This window comes from Ostrinia furnacalis, unplaced genomic scaffold, assembly GCF_004193835.3.
Source record: "Ostrinia furnacalis isolate ACB-3 unplaced genomic scaffold, ASM419383v2 OfSCF5989, whole genome shotgun sequence".
NCBI classification, from domain to species: domain Eukaryota; kingdom Metazoa; phylum Arthropoda; class Insecta; order Lepidoptera; family Crambidae; genus Ostrinia; species Ostrinia furnacalis.
In genome coordinates this window covers 213321-234622 of record NW_021136228.1, presented here as the reverse complement: position 1 = coordinate 234622, position 21302 = coordinate 213321, and the positions used below count along the sequence as shown (strand labels likewise).

The window sequence follows — 21302 nt, the reverse complement described above, 5'->3', positions numbered from 1 at the left end:
TATAAGACGACCTCGCTTCGCCATGTCTATTTTTGGACGAGGAACATTATTCTCGTTAGCTGCTTTACTAATGTTAGCAATTGAGCTTGGTGTAATGATTGACACAGAAATAGCCACAATTAAATCCGAAAAAGTAAAGTAAATAAGAAACTTATTATAAAACTCACGTAACATTAGAAGAAACTCGTGCAAGACTTACCTGTAACAATAAGCATGTTTTAAAAAAAAATTACGTTCAAAACCATTTTAATTACTAAAAAAAAGTTGTTAGTAACTACCATTCAACCTTAGATAATAACTAGCGGCCGCCCGCGACTTCGTACGCGTGGACCCTGTTTTACCCCCTTAGGGGTTGAATTTTGGAAAATCCCGTCTTAGTGGATGTTCTAAAAGGAACCCCGATGCAAAATTTGAGACTCCTAGCACTTGACGGAAAATTCCGCATAATTACAACCCGGATCAGCTACAAAATACAAAACAGAGCCTACCCTCAGCCGCTGGTGCAAGTACAGCTGGATGCTGTAGTAACATTTTTAATTACGCGGAAAGTAACGTCGAGTTAGAAAAATTGCAACCACTCGTTTCCGAAGGGTTAATTTAAAAACTTTCCTAAACGTTCTGCGGCGGACACTTTTTGGAGAAGAAAATGGAATAACTTGTTTCTAATAATGGTTACGAAGTTTGTGCCTTCCGGGGATGCTCTTTCTGCGTAAATAAAGCACAAAGTAAATAAAGTTACAAATGTGAATTAACTTTTTATTCATTCAGATTGTAGAGGTATATCAAGAGTAATTGTATTTTTTATTACTGGTGTTGGTTATATTGATACTTGGACAACTATTACAAAGAATCTGACACAGCAGTTATCCCTACTTATCACAAGATCTAAGGAAAATACAAACTTGCTACGCACGCCAAATCTTATTTGTAGACTGTCGATATGTAAATAGATAATAGTTACTAGGTACTTCAGAGCAATGAGAGACGACAATATGATAAGATACGAGCTGAAAATAACTCCATATTCAGTTTTTATTTCGTGCAAAACTGAAGCAATTTTAAACAAAGCCAAACAAATTCCAGCAAACATTTAAGATGCAAGCCCGCGCGAGTCGCGCAGCAGTGTATTTGCACATAAACAAAACTCTCAAAAACGGCACAATAAGCTCGGGTACACGCCCGGGTAATGCTGAGAGAAATGTGCACTGCTATATGTCGATTTACATTCTTCATAATTCAGAGATCAAAAAATATTGACAATCTCATAAGCAAACTGCTCGCGATAAAAACTGGATGAATTTTTGAACAATTCTCACAATTGCTGAACAAAATTACTAAAATACAGACGTTTCAATTGACTTAACAATTCATTATATTGTTATTAAGGTACCTACGCTTCATTTAAACCAGTTGATGCTTTGAATAGCGAATTTATTACATTTACAACTAAAATGTTATTCACATACCTACAGCATAATATTAAACTCTTCTACTAAATGAAACGAAAACTTTGATAATGATATCTTTTATGAGAATTATATTTGCCATTGTGTCACGTTTTGTGCAAATGAATTGTAGGAATTTCTTTTTGATATCAGAACGGAATTTTACTGCAAAGGGTAGCGTTGGTGGATGTTCACGGTATAAAAAATGACGCCGCCTCTTTGCGGGGATCGCTTAACTTCTGTATTTATCGTTGAAACCTTAAACATTAGCGTCCGCGACATCAAACAGATTCGTTTGAGTTTGTCAACTCGTGACGTAATTAAGCACATGAGGGTCGAAGCGACCTCTTTTGAATGTAAACCAGAGCTTTTGTGAGGTATTGTCCTTTAAGCTGACTGAAACTTAAATATTTAAATTGTGTCAAAATGTTTTAATTTAACATTGTTATTTCAGATGCCTAAGATTTCTAATCCACGTAATTTCAGTCGTAGACTTTCTGAAAATGTATCAGCGCCCACGCAATTACACAGGATTCCATTTATATTAGCAGTGTTCTTCTCAAATTGCAAATCGGAGACCTACTAAAATTCATTTAATTAAAACGAATTGTATTACAACACGACTGTGTATTTTTATAGTAAACTAGCTTTAGCCGGCGGTTTCATCCGCGTGAAATTTAGTTTGTCACATATCGTCATAAATTAAAAGTTAGATAATGTTTGTCACATATCGTCAAAAATTAAAAGCTTAATGTTATTCTGGGTTATAAACAATAATACTGTAGTTTCATTGAAATCCGTTCAGTTGTTTTTGCATGAAAGAGTAAAAACATCCATCTAGACATCCAAACTTTCGCATATAATATTAGTAGGATGACATGAGCTTGTAGTCAATAACAATATTGTTCTGCCTAACCTCTCACCGCAGAGTTGATAACATCTAATCTGTAGCTATTCTGTGTCAGCTGGCGCTAGATAGAGCCGTTCCCGCCTCAGTTCACACGTCGCTGCAATTCGCAGTGTCTCGCGGCTGCTGTCGGCGCACAGCGTCTGGGATAAGAAGTTTCTCATTCCACTGCACCAACAAACATAAACACGAAGTAGAGCACTAACCGCAATGATAAAACAACCGTCATATGGGCACTTATTCAAAAGAAGTATAAATAAAGGATGGAAGTTTTATGTCAAATCTATAGTAAGATATTTATAAAGATAAACGCTAATGGCCCCAAAGACAACGTATATATCAATGATGAAAGCAACTTTTTAGGCACCTGTTAGAGCACATAGACAGTAAAACCTTCTAGCATTCATAAGATTATGATGATGGTAGAGATCAGATGACAGTGGGTGTGGCACATAGCTCGTAGAGACGATGGCCGTTGGGGCCGAAAAGTAGCGTGGGCAGGCCTCCTACTAGGTGGACCGACGATCTGGTAAAGGTCGCGTGAAGAACCTGGGTGCGGGCAGCGCAGGACCTTGGGGGAAAGCCTTGAGGGAGGCCTTAGTCCAGCAATGGACATTTGGCTGAAACAAACGAACGAACGATGGTAGACGCACAAACTCCCATTGGATCTCAAAAATAATTCACACTTAAAAAAATATAACCCACTGCGCGATACGTTTCGAAGCGCAATCTTACTCGTACATATTTACAAAGCCATTTAGAAGGTAATGATAAAGCTTTCTATGCGCCTTACAAAGTCACAGCCGCCTGGAATACAAAACACTAGGCAAGATAAAGCTGCAGCGCCCTAGATGTACGATTTGTAGTCCGCCGCCGCCAGGTTATCGGGAAACAATGCCTGCATCGTGCAGGTGTCGCGTATTTACGTTATCTATACACGCCAGGGCTGCCAAAATACAAATCGATTTGTGTATCAAGAACTGCACTACTGCTGCCTTCTATCTAACCTAATAGTGCCTTATAATTTATACTTATAAATACAAATAAAAATAAAAACAAAGGCTTAAAAAAAGCACAATGTTATGAGTTAGCGCGCAATCTTGAACATTTTGTTAGGTCACGTTCGTTTATTTCTGTGTGTAGGCCTGTAGAGGAATAAAGCACTTGTACAAGTCCCAATAAAGTTTACCTTCCCCTTGGGACCATAATTTGAGTCAGTGTTAAGAAGAAGCAACATGACAAATTTAGCTAGGTACCATTTTTCGCCTCCATTCGTAAGCTATGAAATGAAGTGAGGTGACTTTGGATAACGTATCATAGAATTTTTGTCATGGAATTCAACAATATTGATTTATTCAAATTCAAATAGTTTATCCAGTAAATAGGCATTTTCCAGGGCACTTACTTATACACGTCCCAAATTATGTCTTGTCTGATTACAAAATATTAGAGATGAGTGATGCGTAGTTATTTATCTATAAAAAAAAACTATATACCTAGGAACTAGGTAGGTACTGATAGCACCAATTTACCTACTTTTTGAACTCATGAAGTCTCTGTCAAATATTACAAAAGAATAAAGCAAGACCATAAATAAAGATTTAAAAAACTCTTTAACAATAATTCCTAGCAATAGGTAATAAACATTCCACGAGTTTCGTTCGAAATAGCTTCAGCTCGCACTACCTGAGGACAAATGCCTGGGTAATTCGAGCAACTACAAGTACGCTATTTACCTACATCTCAGCTAGGGTGTTCAAATATTTTCTTGTACACTTTGTATTATTACGGTTAACAGGCAGTCAATACTCGGAATTGTTATGTAGGTATGTATGTAGGTAGGTACTAGCTACGTGTGAGTGCCTTAAATATTAAAATGATATTCGTAAAAAATATTTATTTATTTTATTTTGTTCGGAAAACATACAGTGAAACAATAACAATGATTTTGGACTTGAAAATGTATTTATATTTTTTTTAATCTAGCATTATATTTGCATCGTGCAGATCACACAGCATGACCGCAGTCTGTGGAGGAACCCTATCTGTGGTCGCGACCTCATCAGTGAGGGACCGAGAAAGAAGAATTATATTTAATTCATCATCATTTCAGCCATAGGACGTCCACTGCTGAACATAGGCCTCCCCCAATGCTTTCCATGTTGATCGATTGGTAGCGGCCTGCGTCCAGCGCTTCCCTGCTACCTTTACGATGTCGTCGGTCCACCTTGTAGGTGGACGTCCCACGCTGCGTTTTCCGGTACGCGGCCTCCATTCCAGAACCTTTCTGCCCCATCGGCCGTCAGTTCTGCGTACTATGTGCCCTGCCCATTGCCACTTCAGCTTGCTAATCCGTCGGGCTATGTCAGCGACTTTGGTTCGTTTACGGATCTCCTCATTTCTGATTCGATCTCGCAAAGAAACACCAAGCATAGCCCTCTCCATAGCACGCTGTGCAACTTTGAGCTTCTGTATAAGGCCTATAGTGAGAGGCCACGTTTCCGAGCCATAAGTTATCACTGGTAACACACATTGGTTATACACTCTAGTCTTCAGGCATTGAGTGATTTAATGCTTATAGAAAGCTAAATAAAAGCAGTCAGCCCTAGCCTCCTAGCTCTGCTAACAAATGAGCACATATTTCGAGGTCCTCCGTCCAACGACACTTCGGGCGCGGGCGGAATAACTTACGATCTCTCGCGCACGCGGCTGTTAGTGGACGCTTAGCCATCTCACTTCTTTTGTAAGTGAAAGGCAACTCCGCCAAACTTTCGTGTGCAAAACATTTTGTTTCGAACTTCACCGGCTGAATAGCTGAACTACTTTGTGAGGTGACACGCTTCAGAGACACGCTGTGCAAAACATTTTCGAGTCTAACGAGAGGAATACGTCCAAGTTTTAGCTCGTGCAATAGGTATTTTGACTTTGCTTTTCCTAATAACTCTGATATCAATGCATCAATAGATAGTCGAAGTATTATTAACTCACTTGATTTATAGTCTCAGTTTTTTAGGCTGGGTTGCACCATTTTACTTTGACTTTAACAAACGTCAATAATCTGTCAAACTCCATACAAAAAACATCGGTTATCGTCAAAGTTACGGTTAAAATAAGGTGGTGCAACTCAGCCTTAATGTTAAAGATTTGATTAAGCATTTATCCGTTAAATATACGTCACACCGTATTTAGCTGATGCAGTGGCTTATATACTCGTAGAAGAAGAACCAATTAGAAGAACGATCCTAAAACGACAAAAAAGACTGAAAACGCCTTCTTAGAGGCAAGCACACGCACGACCACCACATCTGGGCCATCTCGGTTTCGAACCTGCGTCAAAACGCTATTGCTAACCATTAACCCACGGAAGCATGGGACTTCTACAAGTCGTATTCGCGTGCTATCGCCTGCGACGTACTCGCGTGTTTGACAGGCAATTTGTCGACTCACGGCGGAAGAAGGAAATTCATTTACGTTGCAAATAATGGAATCCACTGAAGTTATACGATTAGGGCCGCGATGTCGCCGAAAGATTATGTAAATTGACTTTTTATAAACTAACTAAACCGTTAAGCGGAGCAGGAGCGCACGGGGCTGTTTCTAATGAAAATAAAAAGAGCATAATATTCAGATAAATCGTGAATCTACCGTGTTGCTGTTGCTGTTACTTTTGTAGTATAATGGCTAAAAATGAGGAATATTAAAATACTTTTTGTCGTAAAACCATACTATTGTTTATAACAAATATCATCTGCATACAGATGATGAGTTTTATTTTTTGCTTTGATGATACTAGAAATTTTTCAATAACACTTATTTTACTCCTCAGCCGCAGCATATCGACGCAACGTAACGAAGGCCGCGAGAAAGTTACCAAATTTACGAGTCCAATCGGCCGAGGACGGCATAAATCATGGGAACTCGCCGCGAGTACAGTCGGCCTCGGCGCAGTTAACTGCCAGATAATTTATTTGACGCTCGCCCCCCGGGACTTATTGAACTTTTACACACTTTAACACCTTTTCACTGGGACTTACATGTCAAAAATTTACGACCATTCCTGATTGCCTTCTGGCATTTTAATCGATGCCTTTTACACAGCAGTAAAACAATGTGCCCAATGTTTTTGCTTGCTGATACTAATTCCCTGATACAAATTAACTTTAAAACCGAATTCAGCTCACGACCAAATTTTCCAATGTTAGCAAACAGTATTTTTTACCAAATTTTTGTTTGTTGTATAAATAAATACCCAAACATATTTAAAAATATACCGCCGACGATATCGGGTTTGAATTAGCCCGTGCAAGTAATCGGCTGAATGCGATTCGTTTGATCTTCGATTACGTCCGAATCGCCCGACCCATAATTTCCCAAAATTTCTAATATTAGTAAACAAATAAGCCTCAGCCCGTGGCTTCGTCCATCGTGGTTTTTGGCTTCTATTCTATCCTATTTTTTTCCGATACAAGGTCCTATATCCTTCTTCCAGATTCAATCTAATCCTATACTTACTTATCTAGAATTAAGTCTATCTCTCTGCTATAAATGATATTTGATTTGTATTTAACCGCCTGTGTCACATGATCTGTGGAGTTGGGTTTGATTTGGGCTCTCACTGCGGTTTGTAGATTGATCCCAAGCTTGTTTAACAACTACTGTTTACACAAAACCCTTCCCTGGCAAAACTTTCTTAAAACAATACAAGTAGAGACCTTTTCCAGTAGTGGCCCCTTATAATGGCGCTACTATGTATTCCCAGCAGGTACCGTTGTCTGTTTATGCGTTTTCGCGATCAGTTTAAGTGTACGCATTTACCTATTTTCCGAGCTACTTTCTAAATTGCTGCGGCCCATTTACTCTCATAATAAAAATATACGCGCAGCCTCCGAAACACTTCATTTGGGTTTTCGTACAATTTTATGCTAACGCAAAGTTTTCGTGAATCTCTCCTGGCACTTACAATTGAAAGTTATTATTATTATCGCGGGCTGTGTGCCGCTCATCCTAAAACAATATTTGGCCACGAAGCGGAGGGCGCGGCTGCGTCAGCCCACTCCACTAATACAATCCGGCGACGCTGCTTACTTTACACGACACTAATCTATTGCTTTATACGTCTCGTTGTTGTGCCTTCGTAATGGAGGAACGCAAATAAACAAACATCGTTTATACATCACACAATCGGCATGAAAGATACAATAACAAAATGATATTGACTCTAAAATCAATACGAAATGATGACTGTGTGCTTTATTTTTCTATTAGTCTAACGGCGTTTATTTTTACATTAGATATTGTACAATGACGACTTACTATCAAGATAATGGTGGTGTTTTTATTCTGTGTGATGTAGTAATGGGGCACCTCAGCCGCCATAGATATATGGAATCGAAGAGACTTTGTCTTTGTGGCTAGCAATCGACCAAGTCGGGGTTAGATACCGACGAATTAAATCACGTCATTGGATCTATCAAGTAAAATACTCTAATGACACAGCTGCAATGTTATTTTCATTCAGGCAGCTTCTGTCAGGCTGCCAAGACGTTTAATTGATACGGTTGCTGAGCGATACAGGGACCAGCGGCGACAGGGCGGCCAACTGAACGAACGTGTCCACCGGGACAAATAAAGCAACGAATGCATAAATTTAAAATTACACACTAGTTTTAATATTGACCACCAGCTGCTATTAAAACTTTACCGTAACCATTACATTACGTAACATGCCTAATTCTGATATTTCTAAAATAACAACCACAACCCACAGATCAATTTTTACGTAACTGCGGCCTACCTACGTTACGTATGTTAAGATACTTTCAGCTACTGTTACAGGCCACTTAGTTCTGAACACATTAACCAAGTTTAAGATTCAGGGTTTCCGATTTAAATCCTGGGTAGCCTACCGCCTGGCAAAGCAGCTGTGCGCTGGCGAGCGGCCACCGCCGGATTCCGTGCCTCGTAACTATCCCTCTTTTATCGGGATCCGCACCCAAATTGGAAAAAGAGGGTTTCCGGAAGCACACCGTTTGTCACGAAGCAATGTGGCAAAATCTAAAATCTGAGGGCGAGCGGAGTGGCCAGGATGTGATCAAGTGGTTTTTTAATGAGAAATGGTGACAATTTTAACTATTTTCTGGCCTTAGCCGAGCTATGCTAAGCTCGGTTTCTACCAAAGGAAAGTTAATTCTAAACTTTCCTTATGGGACTAAAGACTTGAATTCGAATAACTCATTCACTTGCCGCGGTCATCGGTAATTTATAAATAATTACCCTATATCACAACTAAATTCAAAGCTAGAAGTTATTTCAGTAACAGAAAACCACATCCAGATTTGAGCTTGGCAAATACACACTCGCACGACGCGCGCTTCCCTCGTAGATTGAGTCGGTGACGGATTGCGCGCGGGGAGTGCGCGGGCGCGCGGGACGCAAATTGCGCGCTGCCACATTTGTACTTGTCATTGAGTTTTGTTTTTATTTACTACGACTGCCACTTTTTACTGGTGTACTGTGCCCTAACTGGGCACAGACCAACCAACCACCATTCTACGAAAAAAAATATAATGTAACTATTGGAACCCCAAGTGAGAATGGCAGACAATGATAAATACGTGATTAAGTACTAAATTGAACACGCTTTTTCATCTCTTTTTAACTTGTACATTAATTTCCTTGGCTCAAAGCTCACTGGGAGGGAATGCCAAATAATTTAAGCTCGCTTTTGTTTATTAGAGCAATTAAGATTTAAATAAAAACCAAAATTACAAATTATACCAGGTAACAATTAAAACTTCCAGAAAACTATTTCTAGTTACTTAGCGTCTTTTCTTTTGGCTATGCTGGTACATCATGATGCTGCGAGATAGACCATTTGATTTGTTGGTATCTCTCCTTCGGGAAATCACGTCACGGAAGCTGTTCCTCTTAAAAGCGTTCGTATGAATACAGATCCGATACCAAGATATCCCTTGAAAATACGAGAATGGTTTAGTAATACAGAATAATGTACCTATCGGTTACCATCTTATGCAGTTTCAGGAAATCTTACACAAGCTTTCATAAAAGCTTCCAAAAGCAATTTATGAGCCTATAAATTAATTTCGGACTCAATCCTAAAATGTTTTAGCAAAATAAATCTGCATGACAAACAAAATGTGACCATACTGCAAGCTATCGGCAAATAAAATACCCCGTTGAATACACTGCGTGAGCGCGCCGATTGTCAAATATCTCGCGCGCCGATCTAATTGAAAATTCACGAATGACTGCAAATAGTTGAAGCCTAAAACGATATTATGCACTTTGGTTGGTATACTTGGATATAATATGCATATTTCATAGCTTTTATTCGCCAAACGATCTAAATGCGACATCTTTAACTTTACTTTGTGCCATTGGTATGAATAACAAAAGGAAGTTGCGAACCGAACGTGCTCAAAAAAACAATAAAGTGAGTGTATTTTGAGCAAAAGTAGAAAAGGTCGAATAACTTAGTGCGTGCCCGATACATAATGCATGAGCTCCCGTTAAAAATCAACAATCGGGAGATCTCAATCACTAGGGAGAGGTACAAATACAGAGCGAGGGCAGGGCAGCTCTCGTTAGGAATTCCAGGGTACGGGAGCCGCGGAGGGTCTTTTACATAACAGCCTCCTGCAGCTTAAAAATGGCTTTTAGATATCTTTTTGTCTTAAGTGTATCAATTCACGTAATGAAAACATTTAAAATTGAAACACAAGTTTCCTCAGTTACTCTGTGACATGGCGCTTGCAACAGTGCCGAAATATCGGAAATTCAAAATAAAGGTACATGGTAGCAATCCCGTAAATAATAATTATAATGAAAACATGTTCAAAATCAATGTGTTTCAATATGGTATCGTAAGAATTTACTCGTAAGTAAGTATATAAAATTAAAAAAAAACAGCAGGAGAACACAATTACAATTTAAAAAATATTAAATTTTATTTTCATTTAAGTACTACTGATTGATTGATTGAAAAGCAATAAGCAGAAACGGACTTCAGATACACAGTTCGATAGAACTTTCGAATACTGGAAAATCTAAGTTTGCGAGACAATTTAAACCGATTTTCTCAATAAAGTAGATGAAGGTCTATGCAAATGAAAGAGGCTTATTAGTTTGACAGTAAATTTCTGGAATCCGGTCCTATTTAAGTAAAATGTGAAATGAATGAGCTCCTTTATTTGTTTTGTATAATGATACGAGTACAAGGTGTTTGCGTGGGCTCGGTTTGGTTATTTGCAATGTCAACAACGCAGAATTATGAATGAAATGACAAACACATTTGTTTGTGGAGGAGCCAATAGCCGCAGCGTTATCTTCAGCGGCCCAAGTTAATGAGGGCACTTGTCGGGCCGCGCCGGGCCCCGGGCGGGAGAGGCTTTCTACTACCGCGACGACATCGACAGAAGAAACGCTTACAACAATCTCGATAATGACGCATACTACTTCATCTCGTGTGGGGACTGAAAAAACTGCAAATAAATAAAAAAAATCAGAAATATCAGACTATTTTATTGCTAAAACGCACTCATTTCAATTACATAAGGTGTGTACTTGTTGTAAGTGAAAGGATTTATGCATAACTAGCGGCCGCCCGCGACTTCGTACGCGTGGATCCCGTTTTGCCCCCTTAGGGGTTGAGTTTCGTAAAATCCTTTCTTAGCATATGCCTACGTCATAATATCTACCTGCATGCCTTTCAGCCCGATCCGTCCAGTAGTTTGGGCTGTGCGTTGATAGATCACTATGTCAGTCAGTCAGTCCTTTCAGTTATATACTCGTATATTTAGATTGAATACTAGGTACTTATGTATGACAAAAATAAATACCATTTACCAGCCGTACCTTACCGGCTATAAATGATTAATTTGGCATTTTAAGAGCTGTGTGCGTCAGTGACTTGAATTTTTTGCGAATATCTACATATTCATGCAAAGAAACGCGTTTGGGTTTCCACAGCGCGGCGCGCCTAGCCCCGTCAAGGCGCTATCGGCGATCGGGAACAATGTTTGCGGCCGCGGCCCGCCCCCATAACGCGTTATGTTTATTCATTACGCCAAACAAATAAATATGAATGAACATTGCCTCTATTCTTTTGTCATCTGAATGTTGCCCATTCTCGGGTGTAGGCGCTGTTAGATCTTTTCTTCGAAGAAAATAACATAGTTTTCCTATATGATGAAGTATAAACATAAATATGTCTATGTAACTACGTTAATGTTTAGCGTATGAAGATGACTCGGATTCTTTTTTGGGTTATGTAGCTAAATCATTTATGTAACTATGTAAACACTGAAATCATCTCAATTATAAGATGAGGTGCGTCATACACATAAATAGGTACACGTTTTGCATTTAAAACTGTCGTTGACGTAAGTAAATTCAACACCATATCTACCCTACCACCCTATACCGCAGACCGTGATCAGACATAAGCAAATGAAAATTACATTCAAAATTATGCTGTAGGGTATTCCATCCCTATACGAGAAGCATAGGGGGTGAGTTTCACCTTGTTTATGATTTTACCCTTGTTATAGACCTTGACAACCTGTGGGCTATATTATCTATTTCACGAAACATATAACATATGAATACCGTTTCAAACCCTCTAATCTAAAACACAAATTTAGATTATGAAACCTCCATAACATCAGCAGCGCTGCACCCGATCTGATTTGCAAATGAGCCGCTTTCCTCATTGTTTCGCTTAATTGGCTAAATAAACTGTCCACACACCACGAGCCTCCCTTTGTGACGTCATGCCCATGGAATTACCAGTTATGTCGGGCTTATCGGCGAGGAACCGCATGCAAATGCTAATTATAATGTTATACATCCTGATTCCTGGCATACAGTGATTAAGCCACATACAATCGAAATAATCACTCACACTATACATTACATGCGAGTAGCCTTTGACGAGTCAAATGTAAATTGTGATTTTAATTTACAATTAATTACTGGAAACACTCGAAACAACTATTAGCCAGCATAAAATCAATTACTACCACAATCCCATTGCTGAAGTCGAGCTCATCTAACAGATATAGGCATAAACGAGAATTCGATGCCTTGGAGTGGGAATTTTAGGGGCTTACTTAAATTAATTCTCTTTGAAAGAGTTATTTGAAACTGGTTGAAAAGCGAGCCCTTCCAAGTCGATTGGGTCCTGCATGGTAATTGAGTCTAATTAAATACGGCCCGCCGAAGCCCAGCCCAGAATGTATTCCTCGGGGCGAATAGTTTAAACCTATTGACTCACATGTTGTAAACTAGCTGAGCCCTCAACTTTACTCTAATTAATTTGCTTTATTGATGCCTTTATTGGAATTCCAGTATAACTGGACAACCAATACTAGTTGTAGTAGTAGGCGGGGTTTAGTTAGTACACTCAATGAACTAATGATTTGGCTATGCGGTTGATCCAAGTTATTATTATATTAGGCAGCAAACAACTAAACTTCGACTCTACTATCTTTATTATAAACTATCAATACGTGTTGTTTTAGCGAGAGTGAACACAAACCGCAAACAACTTTGTTATTTTTATTCTGCATTAATTGTTTGTTTTCACCTTGACGAGTCACCATAACTACTTGTGGTCAAGGCATTACCAACAGCAAATGTCGGGACTATAACTGCTAGAAAATATTGTAGCGCCGTGATGAAGGGCGCACATCGGCGGTCGTCCGGCGCAATTAACAAGTAAATGAGTCCTTTGTGCCGCCCGCCCTGCCGCCCGCCCTACCACTGGCACAGGCTTATGGCCCCGGAGAAAAATTCTACGAAAACAAGAGAAAAAAGTTGGCTTAAGGGCAAAACTATCACGAATTCAATATGAATAATTTCAAATATGAAAATATATTTTAATTCACGCAATAATAAATATGCAAGCTGAATAAATCGTGGCACAAAACTTCTTTGAGTTGAAACAGATGTCGATTTTCAAAAGAAAACAAATATTTTAGTAATGTTATTAGTTTCTCGGCCTACGGCTGTGTGAATTAATATTTTTTCTTTAGTGTATTGACTAAGAATCTGGCAGTTATGGCAGCAGTATTAGTTTAATATTACTCGTGCAATACGGTTTTTTGGCACCCCTGATATCCGACCGCGCGCTGACCGATAGCTTCTATAATGGACGACAACTTGCTGAAGAGAATTTCGCAACGCTAATATGGAAATAATTATACGAGCCTTCAGTATTATTACTTCAGTGACCCAACCTTCGCATTAGGTAGTTTTAAAGTACTCGTAATATTGACAAACCCACGACCGCACATCTAACTTCTAATTTGGAACTTCTACACCAGACCACACCACCTTTTTCAGGGTGTCAAATTTAGGGACATGGCTACACATGGCACATACTGGCTGGCCCATCCTACTACAGCTCTACTTCATATGCAGGAAAACAATTATATTTCATTGTAACTATTTTTTCCACGCGCCAGTCTGTTTTATAACGCTTTTATTACAAAACGCGGAAGCTCTCAACCAAACTTTTAACGAGAATTGAAATATGGGGGAAGTTTTCCTTATATTTCGTGTACTTATTAGTCACAAACGAGACTCCTAAAACACTTTCCTTTGAACACATAAATAAACACTCAGAGGCACGCCACGGCACTAAAATGAGCTTCAAATATCATGCCCACAAAATATTTGAGACCCCTAGGTGAACGAAAAAGACGTAAATATTGTAGAAATACTATGTTATTAACTTTAAGTTAACCTTGAATGGCCACGTGACGTGACCCTTCACGATCCTTCAGTTACTACGTACTAGCGATTTCAGACGGGCGGAATATTGCAGCAGGAAAGATTCTTCAGGCTGTAGGGTGGTAAAAAGTGGACAATATGGACTAATTGAAACAGCAGTAGCGGTATTGTTTTCAATAATTAAATAAATTTGTGGATGTATCGCAATATTTCTATACTTTTGCTCATCACCAGAGCCAAATACCAAATACGTTTTATTCGCTCCCGTTTCTGTTTATATTTTACTGTTTGCGTATTTTATTAATATTAGCTCGTGTGATATTGTGTTTATAGCTCAGTTACATTTTATTGTTGTTGTGAGCGAAATGCCTTTCCAAAGACTGCTCCGTCTGTTATTGTTTACTAATTACGACATCAGTATACTGTAACATATACTTTGTTTGATTACTTTATGCTAAAACGGTATTCTTTGAATTCAGATAGCGTTAAATTGCTTTGACTCGTGTAAGTTTAATTACAAGAAATTAGCGATTAGTAAATTTAAAGGATAATGAGGCGTAGTAACTAAAGTTGTTGAGTAAGATTCTTCAGAATTTAGGGCTTGAACGAGGGTAGACTAGGTTTTCACTAAATATAAATACCTTTCAAGCGATAATACTTCTAAATTAATATAAAGTTCGTTTACTATAACATTCGAAATCAATCAGACTCTTATCAGAACCTTATCATCTCTGACCTCAGTATCATGAATTCAGTTGTTCAACCCTGATATTCAATAAGAATTGAGTTTTAAGTGATTAAATAAACAATAAGCACTTCGCAAACAAATGCTCACGTCCAGCAAATTACTCGCCAACGCAGAACGATTCAACAATTTTGGGCAAGTTATTCAATTCCGAAGCTATCAGTCACAATCAAGCGAAATCGTCGCGGCAAACAATGGGATGGAACGTCGATAATTGCGTGAATTATGGTCTGCAGTCCGGGGCCGCTCGGATGCATACTGATGCGGAAATAATTATCGAAACGTTATGGACATTTTAAGTGAAATAATAAGATAGAGTATTGAAAATTATTATTCAACTTTTTTTTTTATGCTAGACAAGGCAGGTATTTGACCGCAATCGCACCTGGTGTTAAGTGAGATGCAGTCTAGGATGGTACATATCTGCCCTGTAAGTGCCTATTCACTCTCGCCTTGAAAACGTACAACAACACCTACTCGTGTTTGTTACAAAAAGACAAAACTTCGTTTTTAAATTACAAATTTAAAGAAGAAAATTCTAAATAAAATTCATAAAATTCATTTATTTTTGCAAATAGGCTTTTAGAAAGCACTTTTACACGTCCCAATATTAACCCTACCACTGCTTCGGGACAATAAATGGGCCAGTGCTGAGAAGAAGCAGCGCAAGAAACTCAGTAAAAAAATGAGAATATTTTCAGTAGGTATTTATGTAATTTCTAATGTGTTATGTCATTGCATACATAATCGAGATAAAGCAATATCTAAGCCACCTGATACCGTGACATGATCAAATGACCATGCATAAAATTTCCACAAGAAAGCGAATGTAAAAGACTTGTACCTATCAATAGTTACACGTGTCATCCCATCAATCTCACAAGTGTTCGATTATCACAATACACTCGAAAATAAACATCAAATGTATTATTTCAGTCCGTTTCTTTGAAAGATTTCTCATGCAGTGTTAGTTCGATATTTGCAAAGAGGCCATTTTAATAAATGTTAATTGAGATTCAACAGACTGTGTTCTCAAATTTTCTGCTACGATTATTAATAATGATTCGATCAAATGAATTCGAATAGATATCGAGTATGAGATGAAATACTCGTAGCAGTAATCACTGCTGCGGTTGAATCACTGTAATGTTAAACTAATTAGTATGGCATTTTCTAATTGGGATATTATCTATCATCATCATTATCATTTCAGCTACAGGACGCCCACTGCTAAACATAGGCCTCCCCAATGATTTCCAGATTGGCCAGTTGGTAGCGATCTGCATAGTATTACCTAATAGTGTCACAATAAGGTGGAGATTGATAAATAATTCAATATCTTTAAATATCTTGAGTCCTGTTATCTGAAGTACCTGTTTACCTATTTGTTTCAGTGGTGGTAATCTCTCCCACCGTATCATTGATAATCTATCTCAACTTTATCTGAGCAGCGAGTGCCCGCTGGCTACATATAATTAGGTCGACGAGCCGAAAAGGCAAGTCAGTCTTCGAACGCAAGATGAGGCTAGGCGTGATCTTATTAGTGTGGTACGATATCTTTTGCGGTCGTTAGCGTTCAATTGTTATAAATTCACGACCATGGTCAAAGTATTGCCGTTGAGAAACTAAGTACTGTAATATGTAACAGTGTTTTCAGTATGTTCCACTCAAAGAGCATACAATTTGTCATACAATAATTTAAATGTTATTAATAGGTAATTTTATTTCAGCTTGGCAGTGGTAGGAAGCCGAGGGCAGGACAGATACTTCCCTGAGGACTTCCTCTTCGGCTGCGCAACTGCTGCCTACCAAATCGAAGGAGGATGGGATGCTGATGGTTGGTTTTTTATTTCGTTTGACACACAGATTAAATACTCGTACCTAGCTATGTCTCTACGAAGAATATTTATTTTTTTAGGCAAAGGAGAAAATATCTGGGATCACATGACCCACACCAACCCGGGAGTCATCGCCGACATGAAAAATGGCGACGTGGCCTGCGACTCGTACAACAACTACAAGCGCGACGTCGAGATGATGCGCGAGATGGGCCTCACCGCCTACCGCTTCTCGCTGTCCTGGGCCCGCATCTTACCTGAAGGCATGTCCAACCACGTCAACGAGGCCGGCGTCCAGTACTACAACAACCTGATCGACGAGTTACTCAAGTACAACATCCAACCCCTCGTCACTCTGTACCACTGGGACCTGCCTCAGAAATTGCAAGAACTCGGCGGTTTCACTAACCCACTTTTCGCCGACTGGTTCGAAGATTACGCTCGTGTGGTATACGACAGGTTCGGTGATAGAGTGAAAATGTTCATGACCTTTAATGAGCCAAGAGAAATCTGCTACGAAGGTTACGGATCCGACAACAAAGCGCCCTTATTGAACTCTACTGCAATGGGAACCTACTTGTGCGCCAAGTCTCTGGTGTTAGCTCATGCCAAAGCATACCACGCTTACAACAACGACTTCAAGCCTACTCAAGGCGGAGAATGCGGCATCGCTATCAGTGTTAACTGGTTCGGACCTTTGACAGATTCCGAAGAAGATCATTTAGCAGCTGAAGTCAGACGGCAATCTGAAGTGAGTTTAAAATTTACTGCTCATTGATTCTAATGTAAGTGTAAGTTAAGAACGAAGTAAAAATGTTATTGTTATTTTCAGTGGGGTCTATTTGCCGAGCCTATCTTCTCCGAGCAAGGAGGTTTCCCTAAAGAATTGTCAGAGCGTATCGCCGCCAAGAGCGCCGAACAAGGGTACCCCTGGTCTCGTCTGCCGACGTTCACAGACGAGGAGATCGCGCTCGTGAAGGGCACCTACGACTTCATGGGCGTGAACCACTACACCACGCGCCTGTGCTCGGCCACTGAGTACATGGAGGAGCACGCGGTGCCGTCCCTATACGACGACGCCGGCGTCGGAGTCACCGTTTCCCCAGACTGGCCGACTTCAATGTCCCCGTGGCTATTCGTAAGTACAGATTAATTTAAACAATCATTGCGAATAATATTGTAACGAACTAAAGTCACTGACATAGACCGACGCCGCGACGGATAAGCAAGTGAAGTGGCAATGGGCAGGGCACATAGTACGCAAAACTGCCGGCTGATGGGGCAGCAAGGTTTTGGAGTGGAGGCCACGTACCGCAAAACGTAGCGTGGGACGTCCACCCACAAGGTGGACCGACGACATCATAAAGCGATAATATGGAAATCATTGAGGGAAGCCTATGTTCAACAGTGGACATCCTGTGGCTGAAGTGATGATGATGATAGGTAGTGTCGTAGTACCGTCCTGATGCAATTATTTTTTTCGAGTATCAAGTTAAAATGCGTAAACTATATTACATTTCAGCAAGCACCGAACAGCATCTACAACGCCCTGACGCACCTGAACGAGAAGTACAACGTGCCGAAGTTCATCATCACGGAGAACGGCTGGTCGTCGGACTACACGCTGGAGGACGACGAGCGCATCCGCTACTACCGCGCCTCGCTCGAGAGCGTGCTCGACACCATCGCCGCCGGCGTCAACCTCAAAGGCTACATGGCCTGGAGCCTCATGGACAACTTCGAGTGGCTGGAGGGATACAAGTGAGTTGCAATGAGCTACACTTGCATTGAATATAAAGCACTGATCCGGTCCAAACATATAAGAGGCCACACACCTGTTTTGTTTCATCTAATGCGCCCCAAAACGGCCCGAAGAATTCGTATTGCAGAATCTTAAGACACTAATCAAACGATATTAGTTAAATCACAGGTGTCAGTAAAATTATACATGTTTATATTGTTTGTTGATATAATACCAATCACATTCAATACAAAACTGAACTGTGTTTGGTTATGATGAAAACTATTAGATTCGAACTTGCAATTGCCGTGAGCGTTACAGACTTACAGGGAACTACTAATAAGTTGTTTATTTCAATAACAAAGTAAAGGCACCTACATGACTACTCGTATTCGTTTTCGTATGCTGTTATAAACCGCAACATTATGTCCGTGCATTATTAAAGGTATCATAACATAATACGTGGATATGTGGCTACATTAGTTCTAACTCCGTACTAATTAGCGCGTTGGTGCACTAACTGCCTGCTCTATGAAGCGAAGCTAGAACAGGCGAATAACTTCATTATTCGACTAATTAATTAAAACGTAGTGCTTAGTGTTCGTTATCGCATAATGAGTGACGTCAAACTGTTACAAGTACATACTCAATTCAAAAATTCCATAACATACCTACTCGTAGCCAGCACATAAACAAAGACATGTACACATAAGTGCATACTGTTACATGGTTATCAGCAGAAACGTTTGATCAACATTCATTATTTATTTGTAGTTATACCTAATAGTCCAGTCATTATAGTAAGTTCACCTCGGAATTCGAGATACCCAGCTGTAAGTCTGTAAATACGTGTATATTGACACCCTAAAAGTTGTCTCAAAACCTACATATGGTAGGGTGTAAGCAACTATTAAATTTCAAGGTCAACGGTCACAAAAATCGGTTTTTTGCGCTTTTTTTAGAAATACCTCATTTCCTATGGGTTTTTTGCTATTTGTATTTATTATCAATATTGTAGAATACTAAATTCTCTACAAATTTTGTTTAATAACTTTTTTTATACGGTGAACCGTTTTCGAGATAGAGGGCGGAGAGCGCGCGGTCACTGCATCACTTCAGGTCTACTTAAGCGGTTTAGATTTTTCATACAAAAGGATTTTCCCGCTAATTCCTGTGGGAATTTCGGGAATTCCTTGTTGTAACTAAGCTTTGAGTTTACTAAGGTACCTACATGCCAAATTTCAAGCGTCTAACTTCCGTTAAGCGTTTAGATTTTTCATATAAAAGGATTTTCCCGCTAATTCCTGTTCCCGTGGGAATTCCTAAGTAAAGGTCGCAAGTCTAACCTAACCTAACCGAGACTTTGTTATCCAGCTACAGGAGTACTAAAACCTTCATGTCAATAATAGTTTAATAAAAGATATGTTAAATTTAGGGTTTTCCAATACTTCAGCGTAATATGCGTGATGCCGAAAGAAAGGTATGCCAATAGGCAAATATTTTTTTCAGTCAAAGTATAATAGTGCGAAAACAACTTTCAGGCTAAACAATAATAGTTGTGAGTTAAAAGTACCTATCGGTCAATGTGGTTTGTCTAAATAAAATTTTAGGCGTACTGAGGGGCACCAAATCACATGACCGCGCTTGTGACGCTTAGTTTTATACATTTCCTAATACAATATTGGAACTCTATAAAATTCCTAGGAAAAGTATACATGTCCTAGGATATGTGCGTATTAAAAAATCTCTGAAGCAATATTTTATACATTTCCTAAATAGCTTCGGAATTGTATACATTTCCTAGAATTCATACATTTCCTGTAACATATATAACTAGTATAGAATTAATACTGGCATAAAAAACAAGTGACAATCAAAATATAAGGGGATGTTTCAATGACCTTCAATTATTTATGAATAAAAACTAATGTGTTTTTCCACCAGCGCGAGGTTCGGGCTGTACGCCGTAGACTTCGAGGACCCGGCGCGCACGCGCACGGCGCGCAAGTCTGCCTTCGTGTACAAGCACATCATCAGGCACCGGTTCATCGACCACGACTACGAGCCTGATACCATGACCATGACCATCGACGAATAGGACCGACTGAACTGAATAAATTACCTGAGATTTCCTATTTATTGTGCGGTATGCAATGATATTAAATTCAATTAGAATTAAATTATTTATAGGGTAAGTCCAGGATAGATGCCCCACTTTTTGAAACAGCTCTGTAACTCAGTCAGTAAGTTTTTATCAACAATTTGACCTTAGTATCTGTAAACTTTGGTCTTTCGTCTATGATATTACTATAATTATTTTAGTTTAAGTTATACCGATTCTGAGTAAATACCATTTTAATTGACCTCTAAAAAGTGGGATAGACGCCTAATGTGGGGGATAGAAGACTCACTGTATGATTGCTTCAAAGGATAGATGCCTGATGCAGGGATAGATGACTCGTTAATACAGTTTTTGAATTCTAAGGATCAAATGCTTTTTGAAATCAAACAAGCCAAGTATTATTATTTAAGATTGTTTGTTATTAAATGAATTAAATATGAAATTTAATATTTTTTATTAAAAATAGTACATAGTACATCCACCCGAAGTCGGGAAAAGAGGTAATTCGATCAGAAGGGCACCCTATTTATTACTTTTCTAAGGTTAGCCGTACTACATTCTTTTTTTCTTCTTACTTGCTGCTTGTGACAAAAAGAGCAGGTTAGGATAAATGCCCCTAGGAGCATGGGACATGGCCCTAAGGGCATCTATACCCAAAAAAAATTAGGCAACTATCCTTTTAGCATAGGATAGGTGCCTTTTTTAATAAAAAATATAATAACACTAAAAATCGAATTAAACATAGCTATC

At 39.2% G+C, this 21302-nt stretch overlaps 1 protein-coding gene across 1 annotated transcript; it reads left to right on the top strand.

Moving 5' to 3' along the window:
• Window positions 1–16331: 16331 nt before the first annotated feature.
• On the top strand, window positions 16332–20626 carry LOC114361766 (myrosinase 1-like). The gene is made up of 6 exons (XM_028316922.1): window positions 16332–16399; window positions 16582–16688; window positions 16770–17440; window positions 17522–17827; window positions 18212–18450; window positions 20375–20626. Exons 1-6 carry the CDS (start codon window positions 16371–16373, stop codon window positions 20526–20528), a joined length of 1506 nt encoding a protein of 501 aa, XP_028172723.1. The 5' UTR covers window positions 16332–16370; the 3' UTR covers window positions 20529–20626.
• Window positions 20627–21302: the final 676 nt, after the last annotated feature.

Excerpts from the sequence above, each read along its gene's own strand:
- LOC114361766 (XM_028316922.1), top strand. The coding sequence starts at position 16,371 with ATGAGGCTAGGCGTGATCTTATTAGTGTG. Across the intron at positions 17,828-18,211 it reads CAATGTCCCCGTGGCTATTC|CAAGCACCGAACAGCATCTA; the intron begins GTAAGTACAGAT and ends ATTACATTTCAG. Across the intron at positions 18,451-20,374 it reads GAGTGGCTGGAGGGATACAA|CGCGAGGTTCGGGCTGTACG; the intron begins GTGAGTTGCAAT and ends TTTTTCCACCAG.